The 22,291-nt window shown below is 40.4% G+C and overlaps 1 protein-coding gene across 2 annotated transcripts in view; it reads right to left on the reverse strand.

The window, feature by feature from the left end:
* Positions 1-1,094: 1,094 nt before the first annotated feature.
* Positions 1,095-22,291, reverse strand: part of Gad1 (glutamate decarboxylase 1) — a 37,647-nt gene continuing 16,450 nt past the window's right edge. The window contains exons 6-16 of one of the 2 annotated variants that reach the window (XM_048344242.1): positions 14,983-15,095; positions 13,698-13,813; positions 13,532-13,611; positions 13,246-13,300; positions 11,639-11,755; positions 10,070-10,134; positions 7,489-7,567; positions 6,329-6,478; positions 3,653-3,760; positions 2,344-2,433; positions 1,095-1,589 (exon numbers count right to left, since the gene is read on the reverse strand). In XM_048344242.1, coding sequence (XP_048200199.1) covers positions 1,416-1,589; positions 2,344-2,433; positions 3,653-3,760; positions 6,329-6,478; positions 7,489-7,567; positions 10,070-10,134; positions 11,639-11,755; positions 13,246-13,300; positions 13,532-13,611; positions 13,698-13,813; positions 14,983-15,095 — 1,147 coding nt within the window. In that variant the 3' untranslated portion in view covers positions 1,095-1,415. Of the gene's footprint in view, positions 1,590-2,343; positions 2,434-3,652; positions 3,761-6,328; positions 6,479-7,488; positions 7,568-10,069; positions 10,135-11,638; positions 11,756-13,245; positions 13,301-13,531; positions 13,612-13,697; positions 13,814-14,982; positions 15,096-17,005; positions 17,043-22,291 lie in introns of those variants that run through there. The other variant, XM_048344243.1, reaches the window with a different exon arrangement.

A 22,291-nucleotide genomic window follows, 5' to 3' on the forward strand; every position in this document is an offset into this window, starting at 1 on the left:
ATGAAAGCCACTATTGGAAGGTGACAGGCTAGGCTTAATCAAGAAATAATAACTGGAAATCTTTAACTACATACAAAACACAAACGAGAAGAAAATTTCGTTTAAATTCTCCATGGAGAACATTTTATTTATTTATTTATTTATTTATTTATTTATTTATATCTTCTTGCATACTCTAAAATGCACAGTGTGGATTTCATTTCTTCAAAAACAGTCGTGGAACTGTTTAATTTATTGGAGATTTTGGGAAGGTCTTCGGAAACATTGCCTTAGGTTTTAGCTAAGCGAGTCACAGAGATTGGTCATGAACTACTACAAAATTACAGGAGCTCTAGTTATTATTCAACAGTTAACTAGAAAAGCATTGAGAATGCCAGATGTATAGCCAGACACAGTAAGAGAAGAGCAGAAGCTATTGGAGTAATAGGATTTCCATATGTATGATTCTATATACAGTATGAATTCTTTCACAGACAGTACATTTATGCTTAAATCATCTTTAAGGGCACTCTAATATAAATACAAGTCTCACGAATGTTAATCTTTTTTCTTTGGCTCACAATTGCACAGAAATACCATAAACAGTATTCAGAACTTACTTCATTAATATATAAATAAGATACATTACAAATGGGAAGAAAATACAAGATGTCTCTTTAAACATGGCAAATCTCTGAATATAAATAAGCAAACATTTCACTGATCTACATTTAAACACTCATTGAAATCATTATATGTGTTTCTCTCCACCAACACACAAGATCAGACAACAGTAATATATACAATCTCCACAAATTACTTCTCTAAAAATAATGGCAATAGTACACTTGTGACAAGGACTTGGCTATAATTCTCCCCTAACAGGACCCAAATAGGGAGGGCGTGAATCTTGTCGTCTTACAGTGCTTTTGCTCATTCATTATTATGTCAGGTGGGAGAGATGCTGACAGCAATGTCAGCCCTCACCTACCACATTTCTCTTGGTCCCTGGGACACAGTGTTTGGAAAGCCACCCTTCCTGTGGTTGTTGGGCAAGCTGGCTTGCAGCATGTTTAGCCCCTCAGTAAGTGCTGAAGGCAAAGCTATTTCTCTGGGCCATAAGACATGCTGTATCTAGGACCAAGCCACACTCACTATACGTGTGTGTGTGTGTGTGTGTGTGTGTGTGTGTGTGTGTATAGAGAGAGGTATATATAACTGTACATATATACTGGGTCCCTAATGTGCAATTAAAAAGAAACATTATTTCCCACTAATTCTAACAAACAAGCTTAAGTAAGTTGTAAGGGATATTCTTGAAGATACTATATTTTCCTCCAATGAAATGGTCTAGGTGTTTCAACAAGGAATAGAGGTTTATTCTAGAGGGCTAGAGGAAGGGAAATTCCCATCAACTCCTGTTCTGCACAGGGTGATTACAGATCCTGGCCCAGTCTTTCTATCTCTTCAATGAGAAAGTCGATGTCAGACTGGGTGGCAGCTGGGTTCGAGATGACCATCCGAAAGAAGTTGGCCTTGTCTCCCTGAGGCTGGTAACCAACCATGGTGGTGCCTGACTCCATCATCAGAGCTTTGATCTTTGGAGCCACCTTGCGATGGGAACACAAAACAAAACCCAACACTGGCATGAGCACATTGTGTTTTTAAACAGCTCAGCCCAATCTGGGTTTTACTAGCTGTGTTTACACTGACATGAAGCAAAGAAATATTTGAGATCCAGGAGTCATTCGTGGATAATATCTAGTGACTATTTAAGTCTACCCTCATAAATTTCCTCAGAAAGTATGGGTGGCTGACCTTTCAGTTATCGAACAACAATAAAATCCCAAAGAAAAACAAAGGCCAAAAAACCTAAACAATACAATTCAGGGTTTAGGAGATAGTCTGGCACATGGATAGTGTTTAACAAATATTTGTCCAATGATAGGATAAATGAGATAGAACCTAAATATAACACCAATTATTCTGAATTATGTATAAACTAGATATAGGAAATCAAAAGCTAAAATGAAACACTATTAGAGTGGCCTTAGAGTTAGTAAAGATGTAGTTTAATTTAAAAAATTAAAAAAAACAACTCTTCCTAGGGAGGTGTAAATCATTTGGTTGCTTTGCAGAGTCCCTGTAATGAAGACTAACTTAAGCAGGAGTTGCATTTTTAGAGGTTCTTATTGTATCTGAATTATAGCAATGGGACAATACAGATCCCAGTATATAAATAAGATGGCTCCCTACTAGAAGCCTACCCTAGGAGTTTTTATTCTTTCTCCCTTTAGAATGGCACATTGGAAAAAGGTGCCCTGACCAGCCAGAGAAACTGCAGAGAATTAGGTGAGTCCATACCTTGTGTAGTTTTTCCCGTCGTTCAGGGCTATCTGGAACACCTCTGAGGCTTTGTGGAATATACCAGAAACAGACGTTTGTGTGCTCAGGCTGCAGAGATTTTTTTTTTTAACAGACAGACAATAAAACCATGAGAACATGAGAAAAAACGATTCCCAAACCCATAGGACTCTCTGGACTGTTTCTCAGAACAACAACAACAAAAAGGCCTGGATATCTGATGCAAGGCAATATTACATGTAAATATATGAGGCAAAAAAATGCCTAGTTCACCCAGCCACCTGGAGAGAGAACCATTCCCCACAATCGGGTTTCTAGAGAATGAAAGTCCCCACCTTCGCACCCTGAAATGTCTAATTACATTTATGTAATATTTTAAAAAGCACCATCTATTTGTCACTTGCAGAGCGTCACATTTACACAATATCCTGACGATTGTTTTTATTGACACTGATGATGCAGTTTTGAAATATCCTCTTTTCTATTTGCCAATGCTATGGCTGCTTTGAGCTGGTCTGAGACCTCATGCACATGCTTTCTTTCAATCTTTCTGTAGATGTAACTATAGTGTAAAGGATTACGTAAAGCCCCATAGGTAAGAAATATAAGCACCAGAACACTGATTTTTGACTGAGTAGGGCTCGTCTGTGCTCATTTGGTAACTCCCAGTTATTTTCCTAGTAGTTGATGTTGCCTGATAAATAGACAGATGCTGAATGTTGATGGGTTTCTATGTTACTCTTGGTTATGAGTGGATTTTCTATTATTGGCACAGGTTCTGATTCTATCTTTATTCAACTGGGAATTCCATTAGAGCAAAGAGAGTATATGTATGCCCTTTGGCCAGTAATATTCGCCCAGGGCCTGGCATGTGGACACTCAGAGACACTGGTATGGCAGACACTTTATTGTGTGTGATGAGGATGTGGACTCAGAACAGAGAGGATTTTACCTGGCTCTCCTCAAAATTGACAGCGTCATGTTACAATCAGTCTTGCTCTAAGCTTCTTGGGTGTAAGCAATACTTTATCAGAGAGCCCAATACAAGTGAAAGCCAAGAACAATGAGGAATCAGATCTGCCACGGAAAGGCTCTAGTTTGAAAAGGGCTAGTGGAAAGCCCTGTGGTATAAAAAGTGGTGAGGGAAGAAGTGGCCCCAGTGATTTCAGAGAAAAGTTCATGAACTTGGAGGGAATTAAATTGGAAAGACCAGAAGCAGTTTGTGGCAATGTGGGAACCATGGCTTCAGAAGCTTTCCTTAATTGTTTTTCTAGCGGTGCTATGTATCCAGCCCGTAACAATCACCTACCTCACCATCGAAAACCATCTCAAATTCTTCTCTGTTTTTAATCTTGGCATAGAGATATTCAGCCAGTTCTAGACATTTGTTGATCTGGTTTTCAAATCCCACTGTGCCCTGTTTTAAAGAGAAAAGTTGTGCTTGTTGGTACTGAGTTGCCTTTCTCTGTGATGGTCTTTTGGGAAGGTTATGCTGTTATGGTCTATGGGAAATATACACATGAGTGGTTTTGGAGATAGCTGGGAAGAACAATCTACAAGTGTATAGCTTCTTGGTAGCTCTGCATTCAATGACATGAAGTGTACCTGCTCTGTCTTTTAAGGGCACTCTACTCTCTGGGAAGTTATTCTCAGTAGGACTTTTTGATTTCCCGTAAGTCATTCACAACCTGTACTCAAAGCTAATTTCTAGTTTGCTTTAAGACAGTACTACTCAAAGTGTCATATTTAGACTGACACTAGTCCATAATCTCTAAACATCTAGGATGATGTAAGTATAGAAACTGATCTTAAGCATTAAGTCTTTCTTAAAGCAATTAGTGCAGTAAAGGTGTGTGTTTTGGTGTCAATTTTAAGAAGTGGTTTACCCCTTGTAAGTTTTTTGTTGTTGTTGTTGTTTTTGTTTTGTTTTGCCAGTCCTGGGGCTTGGACTCAGGGCCTGAGCACTGTCCCTGACTTCTTTTTGCTCAAGGCTAGCGCTCTGCCAACTTGAGCCACAGCGCCACTTCTGGCCATTTCTATATATGTGGTGCTGAGTAATCGAACCTAAGGCTTCATGTATAAGAGGCAAGTATTCTTGCCACTAGGCCATATTCCTAGCAACACCCCCCCCCCGCCCCCTTGTAAGTTTTATATTTCATTTTTGTAGCAATTCATCTTTTAAGAGTTTTTTCTTTATTGCTGTTTTCATTTCATTTAATTTCCTTTCCTTTCCTTTCTTTCTTTCTTTTTTTTTTTTTTTTTTGCCAGTCCTTGGCCTTGGTCTCATGGCCTGAGCGCTATCCCTGGCTTTTTTTTTTGCTCAAGGCTAGCACTGCCACTTGAGCCACAGCACCACTTCTGGCCATTTTCTATATTTGATGCTGGGAAATCAAACTCAGGGCTTCATGTATACTAGGCAAGGACTCTTGCCACTAGGCCATATTCCCAGCCCCGCAATTCATATTTACTCTACTGGTCCATGGCTGGTTGAAGGAACTGATCATGGATTTTTAATCAGAGATACTTTGAAAGACACCAGAACCCAGCTTTCTTTTCTCATCCCAAAGTCCTGGACAATTATATCTCATATCCTGGCAGGCAGGCTCCCTCACGCAACCCAGCATAATTCTCTTCCAGTGACAGGCAGGAAAGCAGATGGGGAAGCCACTGGTCAAAGTACATGCGCTGAGACTACAATAGCTCCAACTACTGACATGCTGCTCAACTGTGAGTTTCAAAAGGCAGCATGGCTGATTACTAACAGCGTCGTGAGGGGTGGCGAGTGGGTTGGAGTTAACGAGAACAGATGTACAAGCCTGGATCATACATGGCTAGTGGGTCTGGGTAGAGTCCAATGCTGGCAAAGGGTGAGCTTCACCAAATAATATCTCTGCTGACTGTCCATTGAGAAAGAAACCTACAGAAGGATTCTACATCAGCAACTAGTACAATATGGCCAAACCTCTGAAGATAGTACAACAAGTTATAGTTAGGCAGAATTAAAACATTTATTCCTAAGAGGGCATGCAACCATTATAAGAGAACTCTTTCTCTTATTGCAATGTATGAAATTTACATACTTGAAATACCTGTGCTACTATGGGATAGAAATCAAATTCCATATTAAGGCAAAATGACTTCGTGAGGAAAAATATTAACAATATCCCAAAGTTTTCTTCCAGAAGAAATAGCTGACTAAGTATTTTTCTGGGAGAACCTATTGTTTAGCTGTTAGGTTATTCTAGTTTTAAACATGGACACTACAAAAATTAATTTATAGTAGATAAATAATATCTGATAAAAAGTTATAAAATCAAAATTGCTTTACTTTCTTGCAATGAAATACTTTTGAAACAACCCAATGGTAATCTCCTTACTCATATTTTAAGGAAATTCTAACAGCTTTTTCCTTAGTATAGAAAGATAACCAAAGAGGTTGATGACTATAAGTATAATCTCTTAGTAGCATTTCTGGTAACTGAGTAGGTAATTTCCAACTGCATTGCCAAAACAAAAGTATAAAATAAAATTTAAAAGGTTTGCATATTTCAGAACAAACTGGGGAAGGCATTAATGAAATAAAAATTAAAACTGTCATATATATATATCCCATGATAAGAAGCTTCATAAAAGAACTCTACTGAAGAGTAACACCATAGGGTTATCTTTTATCTCTTTCTCTATAGTTACACTAAATAATTTTGGCATCCCTAAGGAGTGTTGTGGAAATTCTTACCTGGGTATCATTTTTAGTTGTTGTAAGAGAAAGTCATAAAACAATTTCATGACAGTTCACATTGGGGAAACTGAATTGGACAAGAAAGACTTTACCATAAAGGATAACATGATTCAATCTGCAAAGAAAATAGTTAACCCAATTATCTAGATACTTATACACACAGTGCATTCCCTGTGATGCATCACTGGCTCTTGTCCACCTCTAGTGAGTGCAATTGCTTTTGTGTTCTACATTTCCCCCTCATACCTTTGCTTTCCACATGAGCCAGAACTTGAAGATGTCCACATGGCGGCCACACTGAATTGCCTTGTCCCCAGTATCATAGGAGACATCATATTGCTTGTCTGGCTGGAAAAGGTACCCTGCGCACATCTGGTTGCATCCTTGCAGTATGCCCTGTAGTGGAAATCAAGATGTGTGCGTCTGTAGTCACAGGTCACAGATGTGCGTGGAAGGAAGGATTTGGGCCATACACGAGGTCTTGCGGGCCTTGCATTGTTCAGCTGTCCTTTTCTGAAACCACTCACAGAAAAACCCTTGCCCTTTTGCTGTCTGCCACTCCCATTTGAAAATGGTCTCTTGTCTCAAATGCCCCCAGCAAGGGCCTCCCTGGCTTCTAAGGAGCTTTTGGAAATATATGTGGGCTTTGTTGTGGATTGTATCAAAGACTGAAAATTCAGCTGGCTAGGCTAGGGATATAAGCTTCTGCAATGGGTGAGAAAGTATGGGAATCATTTGCACTGTGAAATACTTTCCTCCCTCAAGCTTCCCCTCCCCTCCCCCTAGGGTCTTCCAATCTTTAGAAGCCCTCTTGTGAAGTTCACAGCAACTCCTTGCTAGTGGAGGAAAGCACACGTGCCATTCTGAAGCAGTTTTATGAAGCACATAAATACCTTGGAGGCCAGGGTCCCATTGTCAGGTGTTGGAAGAAGGGCATGTGGTACTGACTCATTTATAGAAGCTCGTTAGTCAGCCTTCCTTGTTGCCTTAAATTAGTCATTGTAATTCTTGTTCTGTCTAATTTATTTCAGCTCTTGAGACCACAAATGAATACTAAACTCCCAGGTTGTTTCAGCGAGCACTATTTGTTCTCACTGAGGACATAACTGATTGGCTGGCTCACCCCCATGGCTCTCATGTTGGTGCAAGCATGCGGGCATACTTAATTCAAGAATTCCCTGGAAGCTTCAGTCACCACCAGAGCCCTGAGTAATGAGCAAGGAGGAAGGGCAGCCAACAGCCCGAGCCAACAGGGAATCTAGGCCAGCGAGGAGAGCAGCAAGGGTGGCCTGCAGTCTCCCAGTGGGGCTGCAACTATCTTCACAGAAAGTACTGTGAAAAGATGCTAAGCTTTTGCCTTTTGGTGCCTTCAAAAGGATGGATGTATCCGTGGACGGATTACAGACCTTTTCCTTGACCAGAATGGCAGAGCACTGTAGCAGAACCCCCATCATCTTGTGAGGGTTCCAGGTGACTGAGCTGGCCCTGAAAGAAGCACATGATCTTTGAGGAGAAGGTACAGGAGTGAGCGATATGACTGTCTGTTGTAGAAAACACCACCCTTCCCCACCGCTGTTTTCCACATCTATTCTTCTACATTAACCGTCAAGAGGGAGACACATACCTGTCTGAAGGCAGTCTTATTAAGGGACCCCATTTATATTTAAAGCTCTAGATATAAAGCAACATGGTAATATGAATATGGTTAAGAACTCAGGCTTTGAGGCCAGATTGTCCAAGTCTTGAGTCCCAGCTCTGACAAGTGCTAGCTAGGGAACATTATATAACTCTCTTGTGCCTCAGTTACCATCTATAAGATAGGTGGCCTACCTCACCAGTATAGAATAAAGATAAAGATATAAAATGCTTATAACAGTGCCTGGTGTATATCTTATCTATCATCTATCGATCTATAATTTCTAAACTAGTACTGCACAGATAGGTTAATTATATTACTTGATGCCACATGGCTGGAAAGTATTGGAGTCAAGATTCAAGTACAAGGGATTCTAACTGGAGACCCAGTGCTCAAAAGCACTACTCTGTCTCCTTCTTGGTTGCAGATTTTGGCTTATCTCTGCCTTTCTGTTCTTATTTGTAAGTTGGTGTGATGCAGACCTACTTACTTTATGGGACATTCAAGGGCAAGGATCAACTGGACTATTGTAGACTGCATCGTTTAAATGCTAAATGAACATGATTTTGCCAGTTTGGGCTGCAATGCTAACTTAGCAAGCATGGTCTCCTAGCAACCATATCACTGCATCAGACACAATTAGATGTTTAAAAAGGACTCTGGATAGGCCATTTCAGACATGACTGAAAGGAATGAATGATGGTGAAAACTTGGAGAACTTGCTTTACTGGGTTACAGACTCCTTCCTGTGACCTGTCTGCACAGCTGACTCTGCCTTCTAATTCCTGTGCAGAATGTTTTCCCAACAAAGCTATTGCTTTGAAACTATACTACATCCACTCCCCCAGCACTAGGCCCCCATTGTGATTTTTTTTAACTACTTCATCTGGCTTAGGTCCTTTAAAGGGGAAATAGTTTAATTTTTTTTTTTTTTTTTTTGGCCAGTCCTGGGCCTTGGACTCAGGGCCTGAGCACTGTCCCTGGCTTCTTCCCGCTCAAGGCTAGCACTCTGCCACTTGAGCCACAGCGCCACTTCTGGCCGTTTTCTGTATATGTGGTGCTGGGGAATCGAACCTAGGGCCTCGTGTATCCGAGGCAGGCACTCTTGCCACTAGGCTATATCCCCAGCCCGAAATAGTTTAATTTTGATTTTCAAGAATAGGTAGGAAGGTTTGAAGTGTGTTTCCAGAAAGCACACAAGGAAGAAAACCTCATGAGACCAAGAAGAGCCTTCGGGAAAGTTCCCTATGTGTTGAAGGCATGAAAAAGAACTCCTGTCAAGAAAATTGTTGAGTGTTTTAAGTATAGCCATTTTCTCATGGCTATCATGTACCAAGTGATTAGGAATTATATCTAGATCTCATTAAATATCCTACATGGTTTTCCAAATATCTTGAAGGCATGAATGGAGTAAATGACTCTATGTGGAATGTAATGGGACACAACATGGAGTTGGTTTCCTTTTGCATACATAAGTTTTCAAAAAATTTAAAAAGAAAATGTCTAGTGCAATAGGTTTTAAGTTTTCCTAGACTCAAGGATGGAAAATGAAAATTACTTGAGAAATCTTAAGTACAGTTGGGCATCTATTTTTAATATACTAGTCTCCAAATTGCAGGGTTATTTAATTATACCTTAAAGATTCAGTCTCATCCATGCCTTTCAAAACAGGACAGTAACAGCCACAGTAGCCAGCGATTAACGGATGCTTTCTTCTGACTCACCTCCCCAGTGTTCCTGTATTCAAAACCCCTTCCACCATGCTCCAGTCCTATTGGCCTCTCACATGGTCCTCAGAGTGCCAAGAACAGTCCTGCCTCAGGGTCTTTGCACTTGCCATTTCCACTGCCTGGAATACTTTTTCCCCTCATATCCTTGTTTCCTATCTCCTTTTGTCATGGTATCCCTAATAAGATAGGGAGCTGAGAGAAAGTGTTGGTCACTATTTCAGGAGGCTGCTAGCTTAGTGAAGAAAAAGAGCAAAAGGGACCAGAGGCCTTCCTGCTACCCAGGCAAACTGTGACTCAGCTTCCCCCACCCCCTTAATCGTCTTCTCTTACCTGGGCACCTGGAATCTCACCTATTCAAGGGAGAATGACTTGATGTTTTGATTTCTTACTTATCTTTCTACTTTTAAACTTATAGTAGACTCATTTGATTGGGAAATCAATCATTCAATAAGTTCTCAATACATGGCTGCTGAATTCAAGTGCCAGTTGTGGGTCTGAATGAAGATGCTGGGAATCAGGGCAGGAGGGGGAGGTGCAGGCTCTGGGCAGAGGTGGGACAGGGAGCAGAGACTTAGCTGGGGCCCTGTGGATGTTCTGAATATAAGGGTTGCCCACCCGTACCTTTCTATGCCGCTGAGTTTATGGCGGTGCTTCCTGGACATGAGCAGACCACCGCCCCAGGCAGCCTGTGAGGACAGAGAAAGGAGAAGGTCAGGAAGCAGTTACCCCAACTTTAGTAAGATGCTAAGGAGAATGGCTTCTCTGATAAAGACTCCCACCCTACCACTCTATCAGCTTATTTGTTGGTGTCACTGGGACATGAACTTAGTAAAGCACTGTTATCAATGACACCACACACCAGTTCTTTTAGTTTGGTTTTCAGGTAGAGCCTAGTGCTTGTGTGTGGTGGCCTTAGAGTCTTTTTTTTTTTTTTTTTTGCCGTCCTGGCCTTGAACTCTGGGCCTGAACACTGTCCCTGGCTTCCTTTAGCTCAAAGCTAGCACTCTACTACTTGAGCCACAGCGCCACTTCTGGCTTTCTCTGTGTATGTGGTGCTGAGGAATCAAACCCAGGGCTTCATGCACGCTAGGCAAGCATTTACCATGAAGCCACATTCCCAGCCACAGTGGTGGCTTCAGATCCCAATTCTACCTTCACCTCCCAAGAAGGTGAGATCACAGATATGTTCTACCCATGAGATAAGGGTCTCACTGATTTTTCTTAGGTCAGTCTTTTCAATCCTCCAGGTCTCAGCCTCCCAAATAGCTGAGATTACAAGAGTAAGCCACTTTGCCTGGTTTCATTTTCCATTTCTTATCAAACTTTCCTCCTAAAGAGTACCTGGGTAATGCAGGTAGGCCAGGACTGAGCCTGTGGTGCTTATGGCACAAGACTAAATGAGAGTAGAAACCAGAGACCTCTGAGCCCTCCAGGGCAGCCCCTGAAGCTACTCAAAGGGCTGGGCTGCACATCCTTCTTTTCAGAATGGATTTCTAATCCCTCCTGAGAAACTCAGTAGCCCCATCAAGCTCCAGCACCAGGAAGGCTTTGTGGAGACCAAAATCCATGTTTATTAGATAGCTGGACATGTTATGTGACACACCAGCCTTTGCAGGTCATTGTTTGATAACAAGACAGATTTTCTTATTATCTAGTTGTGACATTAAGTCCATAAGAGAAAGAAAGGAAAAAAAAATCTACCCAGTCACACATGAAAATGAACCCTTTTTGTTGCAGGAAAACTTGGGGCCAAATCTCTTAGTTGATAATGCCTTCCACACCGGTCGCTATTTTACTGCAGTAGCATGTGTGCATTCTTTTTAGAAAAGTGTCACAGGTGGGCAGAATGCAGCTAGCTAGCTGAGTGCTCATACGCCCAGCCACTTTATATACCTTATGTCATTTCCCCCTCACACAAGCCATATTTTCCTCTATAGTTATTCATTCCAACAAAGTGACCTGGGAGGCAGTGACAATCATATTCTGGGAGGAGCCACAGAAGACAGCCACAAGCCAATAAGAAGCTAGATGTGTCTTGCCTGCAGGGTGGCCAGGTGTGTGGTGGGTACCAGTCATGACTGACTAGCTAGGGGCAACCAGGGTGCTGGGGAAAACTTGAAGCAAATCATAGAACAGTGTGGCTTCCACCCCTTGGATGGACTGGGCCACTCTGTGAATTAGAGTACTTACATCAACATGCAGCCAAAGGTGGTATTTCTCACAGATATCTGCAATCTCCTGGATTGGATCAAAGGCTCCATAAACAGTGGTGCCAGCTGTTGCATTGACATATAGAGGAACATACCCCTACAGGGTGGAGAGATAGGTGATTAGTGCTTTTAGCCTTTCTCATTTCCCTATTTCCACATGAAGTAAAAGAACTATTATAGTATTTACTTAGAGTGGTGATCAATCAAGTTGGTGTGGAATCAGATACAAAAACTAGAAGTACTCTTAGTTTGTTCATGTGTGTGTGTGTGTGTGTGTGTGTGTGTGTGTGTGTGTGTGTGTGTGTGTGTGTGTGCTGATTCTGGGGCGTGGTTGCAGTCCCTGAGTTTCTTTGCTCAAGGCTGGTGTTCTACGACGGAATCACAGCTCCACTTCCAGCTCTTTGGTGATTAATTGCAGATTAACCTAACAGATTTTACTTCCCAGACTGGCCTTGAACCATGCTCCTCAGATTTCTACCTCTTGAGTACTTAGGATTACAGGGGTGAGTCACTAGTGCCTGGTCTGTTCATTTATTTATCAACAAAAAACTCTTAAGTGATTTTTAGGTACAGTTCTTGTGGTAGATGCTATGGATACAGGGAACAGAGCAGATGACATCTTCCACCATGGATTTAAAATTAAATAAGCAAAGTATACAATATGTGACAAAGTACAGTATCTGACAGCCATATGACAAAAAACACTTAAGGAAAGAGTAGTAAGTATTGGGAGTGATGGGCAGGTACCTGCCCAAATTTCACTTCACTTCTGAGTAGGGGTCATGTTACTTTAAAGCATATTTGTTAAAACAATCAAATAGCAAAATTGATTCTGTACAGTGTAAAAGTTAAAACACATGGAAGTGAAGCTATGGGTCAAGTGGTAGAGTGCTACCCTTGAACATCAAAGCCAAATGAGAGTGCAAGGCCTTGAATTCAAGATAAAACACAAACAGGATGAAATGATGTGAACAGAAAGTAAACGAGGAAGGTTAATAAGAGAGCTAAGATAGGTTAAGGGTATAAGTATTTTTTAAGCTCAGTCCCATCTCTTTTCTTTGCTCAACCCTAGCAACACTTCCATTCACCTCCAGTGCAATCAGACATGAGGCATAAGAAGGTAACCAAAACAACGTGATATGATTTTTTTAATGGAGTTTGTGGAGGCTAATATTGCCTAGTACTACTGCCCATCTGTTGTACATGCAAGCATTTGCTAAACAAAATCCAAAGCTAAAATAACATTTATTAAAATAAGTTTATACCTTATAAGAAACAAATAAATTCTCCAATTGGGCCATATCTTCAGGATACCAGGTAGTTGATTTAGTGGAGAACATTTGGCCTAAAGATGATTTAGTGACTATTTTTTTTCATTTTTCACAATGCAAAATGGTTATTTTGTACACACAGCTTTAGAGCCAAATGATTTCATCAGCTGGAAATAAGTTTTAGTGTGCTTTTGCAAATAAAACTTTAGTATTACAATAAAATTATCTCTTTGTTAATATTTTTATTGTCTAAGTCAGAAACAAAATATTTAAGAAAATTATTCACTGGAGTATAGAAGTATCTTATTATATGTACCTTTTGCTTGGCTTCAAGAATTTTTGCCTCTAAATCAGCTGGAATTATCTTCCCCCTGTAATTATTGTAAAAGGAGAGAAATTAAAATGAAGAATCAACAAGATTGCTCACAAAAAGCCTTCAGCAGCAGAAGCAGCAGCAAAAAGTAATTTAATCGGATATTTTCAACAGACCATTAGCAGCTTGGCACACTGTACTGAGCCAGTCCTTAAGCACAATAAAACAAATTTAACAGATGAACACATTTAATACATCAACAACCTAATATTCACTCTCCCCTGCCTACCTTTCATTGCACTTTATCAAAATCACATTGTCAGTTCCAAAGCCAAGCGCAGCCCCAGCTTTCTTTATGGAATAGTGACTCTGCAACAAACAGGGACTTGAGGTCAAAAATTAAGAGAAGGCCTTGGAAAAGCACCACATTCCATGAGCAAGAGCCCCCAACTCACGTGTTCTGAGGTGAAGAGAACCAGTTTGGGCACAGCAGCCATGCCCTTTGTCTTAACTTCCGGGAAGTACTTGTAGCGAGCAGCCATGATGCTGTACATGTTGGATATGGCTCCCCCTGTCAGCAAGCAGACATGGTGGGAGGCATTGGGCTATTGTTTCTAACACAAAGGCTTAGCTTGTGTCTCAAGAGAAAAAGGAGGTCAGAAAGGGCAAGGACACTATCCTGATAAGAATTTGTTGGTGTCCTAATGCCAGGGCTTCCCTTTAGACCCTTTGCCCTGAGAATATAGGTAGTCATATTACAGAGACAATTTGGCTGGGATGATTAGCACTTTCCAGTGCCCTTTTCACCTGAAGTCTAGACACAATATAAAGGGAGGTAGTGGTGGTGTGTTAAAGAGATAGGTGGATTACAACCTTCCAGCTTCTACTTTCTGCTCTATCTATTTACGGAACAAAGTTTATTCTGTTCCCTGAGTTGAGAAAGAGAATGAGAGTAACAGAACTTATGGAAAGAAATAGTAATGGGTACTTGGGTGTCTCTTCCAAGAACAGCCCAAGTGTGTTAAGAGTAATTGACTGAATAAGTTTATTTAAACAAAAACAAATTTATGTTAATCTAAATAAAGGCAGAGGAGAACAGATAGGTGCAATTATCCAGGTAAATTTGGCCAATCCCCCAAACCTGTCATTTTTATATTAATGACCTGGAAAATAAATAAGTTTGCGGTCTCCTTGAAATACCTAGAAAGTTGTATTTCTTATTTCTTTATTTCTTTTCTTCAGTACACTGGTCCACTGTTTCTAATATCTCCCCACCTCCAGGAATACCTGTCTTTGTATCTACTTTCAATTAAAGGCTTATTGAGCTGAAGTTAGTTAATTGGCACTTTTAATTAATGGATCTCCCAGCATATTAAACTGCTGTTGACAGAATATTGTCATTTAACATGACCCAGACACAGGCTTAGTTTGTATAGATTTAGGCAGAAAGCCATTATTAGCTCATAGAGATGTAGCATTATCACTAGCTTTCTTCTTGACACAGATAGGAAGGAAGAAGGTGAAAGAAAATTAACATAATCAAGGCATGATATGATCTAATAAAAACCATTAATTTGTACAACTACTATGTATTAATAATGATAGTAATTTCTAAAACATTTTAAGGTCATTATTCTTCTACTACAAATGCATATTTTAATATCCCTCCCTCCCCGCCAAGTACCAAGGGCCCATACTGAAAACCCTGAGACTAATCAGAGGAAGAGATGAGAAACCTACCAGGAGAAAATATCCCATCACCATCTTTATTTGACCATCCAATTATCTCTCTCATCTTCTTAAGTGTTATTTGCTCCATGAGGACAAACACTGGTGCGATTTCATATGTAAACCTGGAAAGGTGTTAAGAAAAAGGATGGAAATAAATCACTCATTTGGGGAATACAGACAATTGGTTTAGTACTTATATGTGGGTTCTTTAAAAAAAAGTTGTCAAGTCAGGTGCTGGTGGCTCACTGCAGTAATCCCAACTAGTCAGGAAGCTGAGATCTGAGGATACCAGTTCAAAGCCAGACTGGGCAAACAAATCCAAGAGATTCTTATCTTCAATTACCAGCAAAAAGCTGTAAGTGAGATGTGGCTTAAGTGGTAGGTAGAATGCCAACCTTGAGCAAAAAAGCTGAGTGAGAGCATGAAGGTCCTGAGTTCAAGCCCTTGTACGTGTCTGTGCTCTCTCTCTGTCTCTCTCTCTCCCCCCCTCTCAAACACACACATACACACACACACACACACACACACACACACACACACACAATGTTAAAAACACATAGCTGGGTGTCAGTGGCTAATGTCTGCAATCCTAGCTACTCAGAATGCTGAGATATGAGGATCAAGGTTCAAAACCAGCCCAGGCAGGTAAGTTCCTGTGAGACTCTTATATCCAATTAACCACCAGAAAACTGGAACTGGTGCTGTGGCTCAAAGGGGTAAAGCATTAACCTTGAGCAAAAAGAGCTCAGGGACAATGCCTGGGTGTTGGGTCCAAGCCCCAGGACCTATTAAAAAAAAAAGAAAGAAAGCACTGGCACGACTTATTTTCTGGAAATACATTAAGTCAGAAACTAGCCTGAGTTACTGAGAGAGATGGGGAAGTGTTTTCTCTATGATACTTTAAAAGCAAGACAGCATCTGATGTCTTAGGTGTAATTCACCTTGAGGTGAGAAGGGAAGACAAGGACTTCTCTGGTTCCCTTTTATCTTTAGGATTAAGTATTCTAAGTTCAACTTAAATGGTTTGAAACATTAAAAAATAATTACACCAAATTCACACTTCTAGAATCTGTAAAAGCAAGAGCCAAAATCTGTCCTTTAAGAGCAATGTAAACATCTGAACACTAACTATGAAGAAAATGGGAAATATTGATACATGTTCTAAAGATCTCAATATAATTATTTACATCATTTTTCTACTGATAATCTCCAAGGATGGCTACATAGCTATAATTCTTTGAAGTCAATATTTGTCAAGAATAATTATAAACTGATTTCTAGTTACAAATAACAAGATGGTTAGCTGTCATATAAATGTAGGCATCAGATCTCCTGGAAGATTATATGCATCTCCTAACAAACTGGTATAAAAGCAAGACATGCTTTTTCAAAGAAATTCAAAAGCAAAGGCAAAATCTGGTAGAAAATTCATTGGAACAAGATCAGGAAAACAAAAATAGGGTTGAAAAGAAATCAAGGGAAGTTTATCCACAGAAAATTATGCCAGAAGACGAAAGGATATTAACTGAGCTCTGAGGCTCTTTGCCCTTCTTATTTTAGTTTGTACATCTAAAGCATTAGGGTCTGTGGGATGAGCTTATACCATCCTTGCCAAAGAGAGATGCCTATCCTGCCTAAGCCAAGGGACATGAAGAGGCAGTATCATAGGTTAGGGTGTTTGGGTTAAATGCCAATGCTGAGGACTAATGGAAATTATTGCTTGCTTAATGATTTAGGAAAGCTATTTGCAAGGATGAGATAACTATTGCTGTACATAAGACACAGGCAAAACTACTAAGTTCTAATCATGGAAGGAAAAAACCCATCACATGACAGTAGAAGAAGACAAAAGAGATCCTAAAGGACCCTCAGAATATGTCTGCTGGTAGAGGAATTTTATTTCCAAAAAACACTATGTCCATTTTCTTTGGGAGTCCCCTAGAAATGAAGAAGAAGACCTTGGGAAGCCATGTGTTCAGTTACCATCACCTCTGGAGGTCACAATCATGCTTTGGTTCTGTTCTGAGCCCCATCACCGTAGCAACCAACACTCCCTCATGTCTGATGGCCTGATAAAGGAAGAAGAAAAGGATTCCCGGTTTAGCCTGTGCTGATGAGGGCACCAAGAGGAAAACTCACGGTGTGCATGTACCCATACTTGAACAAATGTATTATCAATGCTTTTCTACACATCTTCAGAAATATCAGAGTGGCCAAAATTGTTTGTATGGCGAAGAGGTACCGGTGTCAGTTTGTGTAATAGAGTCTCACAACACCAAATAAGAAAGCTCTGGGGCTAAGGTAAGGAACAATGGAATCACACACCATAATATTAGAACCATATTAAGGACAGAATGCAAGTTTAGTTAGACCGAAGGCTGTGTTAGGTGGTCAGGCAGGAACCACATGGAGAAGGGAGAAGGCGTGGAACTGAAGACCATAGAGTTAGCCCAACTCTGTGCTGCATGGTCTGAACCAGCTCAGGTCATACGTTTGCATGAATTAGTCTTCCTAAGAACCAGGAACATTACTCTGAGTATCCGCAGGAAGAGTTTAAGGAGTTCAGTCACTTCCTATCTGACCTCCTCTACATCAGGCTCTTTATGCCAGGTACTTCAGTCCTAAAGCTTGCTTTCAGTCTGTTCAATATTATCCAGTGTCTGTCCTTTGCCACATGACATCCTGTGTATGGAGGAAACAAAGAAGTTTTGCTACACCCTTTTTGACCTTGAGGAAGAAGCTTACTGGGATGATTCCAGAATCTAGTTCTTGACCACAGCTACATCCTATTGGATGATGGTCCCTAAAGGACCAAATATCCCACACTAATGCTAAGCTTAGCCTGACTTGTGAGTGTGTTGTGTACATCCTTCCTCTCCTGGAAGCTGGGAGAACGCTTCATGGCTGACTACAAGGAGACCTGGAATGTGAGCTCAGATGGGGTTTTCTGTTCCAGACACGTCTTCTGTCATCGCCTTCCCTTTCAGGGCCATGTTTATAATCAGGGGTACAGGCACCCCTGATTTCATAGAAAGCCTTGAAGAGCAAGGCTTTTACTTCATTGGAGCCGCAGATTTCTTTGGGAATCCCGTGAGAGCTGTGCAATCTGTCTCTAGGTAAAAGATGACGACATGCACATGATTTTGAGTACAATTATAGGAACATTTTCTCTTACAACCTGGACCCCAGGTTAGGTACCCTTTCCCTAAATTATCCCAGATGAAATCAAGAGAGTGAAAGTAAAATTTGGGTTCAGAAGAAACCTGAGATAATGTAAAAATTAGAGGAAAATATTATATTTCAAAGAAACTGAGCCTGCAAAATACCTTCTGTTACAGCATAAGAATGTGACTGGAAGGATCTGAAACACAGAGATAGTCACACTCATGGAATGACACTATAGAAGAATTCTAGGCCTTTCTAAATTTGAGCAGAGAGGTGAGTTGGCTCTTTGTCAGTGGCCCAGCTCATCTTCCCAAATGGGGTTAGAACTAAGGCAACTTGATTATTAGGATGCTGCAGTTTCATTGTGCCTGAGCTTGCCATTGTTAGCCATATGCTTTTTTTCTCTTGCTATATTAAAATTGATTTGGAACTGTAGTTCACCAACATCTATTTTCTAGCTTCCTTAGGTGTGCTATAGGGCCAAGTATTTACTAAATGGTTGGAAATGATTTACTTCTGAGAAAAGTTTTTGGCTATAGGGAATATGTTCCATGTTCCTCTTTTACTTGCCTGCCCTTCCTATCTCCCTTACTTCTCTTCCTTCCCTCTGTCTTGGTCTGGAACACAAAAGTGATGGCTAGACCTCCAGCAATCCAGCATACACAATGAAGTAACTCTGTAGAGCCACAAACAATATGGATCCAAGAAGCACGAAGAAACCTAGATCCTTGGTGACTTTCAAACTGAGGATGTCTTTAATGAGAGAAAGAAATCCTCCCATGTTAACTACTGTGACTCTCCTCCTTAGGCTTCCTCTTCCTACTGATGTGGCAGGTATAACACATCTTTACCTTATAAGGTAGCATACATGAGGAGAGCTTAATGAGACCCTCTGTTGTCCAGAAATGATTAGAGAGAGAAACAAAAGAGCCAGGAGTCTGACATCTCAAATGTTCATGGTCATGATTTAGAGATGTATGCATAGTACCTTGTACACACAAGCATTTAAGACCACAACCATTATATCCTTGAGACTCACCCTATAGGATGGCTAGTATTACTCCTGATTTCCTGATGAAGAAACTGAGGTTCAGAGAAAGTCTGGCATGTGTGCTAACATCTCACAGTTAGTCTGTTTCTGAAAGAGAACTGCCAGTCCTTCACATCAGAGCTGCTTTTCCAGGACAAATGAGAACTGCCTACTGCAGCCTCATCTCTTACAGCCTGTCCAGTGCAATCCAATGAGTGATAACTCCATAGGAAATTTCTCCTGGGTAACTTTTATGGAAGTAAAACACTCGGTGCTTGAAGTCAGACCTTCGTGGCAAAGAGTTGTGAAGGATCATCCCATTAAGATTATGTATTGTTCTCAGTTGTTTGAGGGCAAGCTGTTGTTTATATTTGGGCTCTGGTCAGCCTGCACAATTGTTCTTGGTGGATTTTTTTGGAAGAGAAGACTAGAATAGGCCAAGGAAAATTACACATGTGTAAAGGGTTTGTTGTTTGTTTGTTTTTGATACTTGCTGGTCCTTGATTGAATGAATAGATCTCAAGGCTGCTTGCACAAGCAAGTATGAAAACACAAGCAGTTGTGTTGTTTGTTTGTTAACAGCCAGCCCTGTGGTACTATCACTTGAATGAGGACAGTGGTTAGTTCTTTTTAAATGACTATGCAAGGGGGAGGAGGGAGGGGAGAATGAGGGAGGAGGTAACAAACAGTACAAGAAATGTACCTAACGTATGAAACTGTAACCTCTCTGTACATCACTTTGACAATAAATAAGAGGGAAAAAAAGGACTATGCAGAGGCAGGCATGGGTGGCCCATGTTAGCCTACCTATTCAGGAGGTTGAGACCTGAAGATTGTAGTTCAAAACCAGTCAGGCAAAAGTTCATGAAATATGTAGCTCATAACCAGCAAAAAGCTGGAAAAGTGGAACTGTGGCTCAAGTAGTAGAATGCCAGCCTTGAGCAAAAACACTAAGGGACAGTGCCCAGACCCTGAGTTCAAGCCTCAGTACCAGCACACATACACACACCTGCAAAAAAAGACTCCATAGAAGAGCTGGGATATAGCTCAGTGGCAAAGTGCTTGCCTAGCAAGTGCAACATCCTGGCTCAATCCCCAGTATCAAAAAAGAAAAGACAAAAAAAATATAGTTTAAAAAAAAGACTACATGGAGGAATGCTGGAGACAGTGAGGACAGGTTTTTTTTTTTTTTAAAGGGGGCATAAAACCAACTAAATCACACTGTGACAAAGAAAGATCCTTTTGCAATTTTTTTCAGACTTAGTTTTAACACCATTCCCACTGAAGAAGGGATTGCCACAGGGGGCAAATGTTGCCTGGCTCTACAATGCTGGGACATTTCATGCTCTTCCAGTGGGACTGGGTCAGGGCAATTTCTAGATAATAGTTATTACTTACTCAGACAATGCCCTGTCTCTACAACTGACAGAAATGATTTCACAATTTTAAATAACCTTCTCTATTGATCTGTTAGAATCAGATTATGGTTTATAAATACCTACTCTTCAGTTGAGAGGTAATTACTATGTGTCATTTAGCTGGATTGGCCTTGACCTCAGATGGCTGGGACATCAGTTTACTGTTCTGTAGCTGAGCTGAGGTAAAAGAAGAGCTGGGATTTTGATTTCATGAACATGGGGTAGAGGAGCATTTGTAGGAGCTTTCTGGTTGAAAGAAAGCTACCAGGAGACTACCAGTCATAAACAACTCAAAGGGATGATGAGTTCCCTTTATTTACCTTTAGATTGGCTGCATATTGGGAAAACACAGCAAGGGGTCCATAAAACACATACTTGAAGAGACTGAATGGGTTGTGTGCCTACATTGTTATAGGTACTTTAGCCTTAGTGAATACATGCCTTTTGACCTGCATTTTCAGGTTTATTTTATAAACTGTTGCATTAAAACAAACTGTACTTCTTAATTTAAATTACTACTTAGTGTTAAATGCTACAATATCATTCTTGTTTGCATAAACATAACTAGCATATTATAGTGCTTGTGTGTGCTGTTAGATTTTTATCCTACAAATCAGAGTACAGTAGGCCTTGCAAAGGCAAGTGTTTTGTATGAGATCAACCAAGCACTTCTGTCTCTGACCTGGATTTCAGGATCGTGGCGGGGGGGTGTGTGTGTGTGTGTGTGTGTGTGTGTGTGTGTGTGTGTGTGTGTGTGTAATGGGAGGGAAAAACGGAGACAGAGCACAAAGCAACAGAAGGGGTAACATTGTCCAAAAAGAAACGTACTCTTTATCTGACTTATGTGACTGTTACCCTTTTGTACATCACCTTTATAATAACAATGACAAAAATTAAAAAAACTTAAAACAAAAATGTTGCACAGCTTTGCTGGAAAAAAAATCTCAGAGATCACATGGACACTCCATTGAAGTTACCTTTGACTTGTGAGCAGGGAGCATGAAACCATTTGTGGTTTTTAATCAGTTGAATTTTTTAGTTTGTTACCTTTAAAGGCTTCACTTGTCACATTTACTTCTAAAAAACTGTCGATGTCTGTTTTAAATTAGCCAAAGAAGCAGGAATCCTTAATTAATCAAAACTTTCCTGAATATAATTTTATTATTTTGAGTCACAGCCTCTATACTGTTTGGGAACTTGCATGAGCAATGTATAATTTCCAAATGCTCTTCTGAATTTGTGGCAGGTCAAGTTTTCTTTTAGAAAAAAGTAAAATAGCCTGAACTTCAATAACTTGCATTCTATCTTGATGTCCTGTGGAATTTCTCATTGTAAACAATACTACTGTTTCGCCTAAATTCATTTTTCAGAATCTACTTTGCCATGAACTTTTTTTACGGGTGCTGTGAATCCGGTCCACAGCCCAATAAAACATTAATAAATAAGCAAGTACATGGGTAGTTAGCGTCAGAATATAACTGATCCCTTATCATTCTCATGCTATTATTAGAATGTTGAAATAAGTTTGTTTCATTATTTTCTCCATGCATACTTTAATCAAATGCAGTGCTATAGGTAGTGGAAAGCATTGTCATTAATGTCTAGTGAAAAGTGGTTCCCAGGGTTTGATGACCTCCATATCTTGTTACCTGTTCTTATCTCTGGTGAGGGCACTCACATGCAGAGAAAACTTTGGGGGTGACTA

Source organism: Perognathus longimembris, chromosome 4 (assembly GCF_023159225.1).
Source record: "Perognathus longimembris pacificus isolate PPM17 chromosome 4, ASM2315922v1, whole genome shotgun sequence".
NCBI lineage: Eukaryota > Metazoa > Chordata > Mammalia > Rodentia > Heteromyidae > Perognathus > Perognathus longimembris.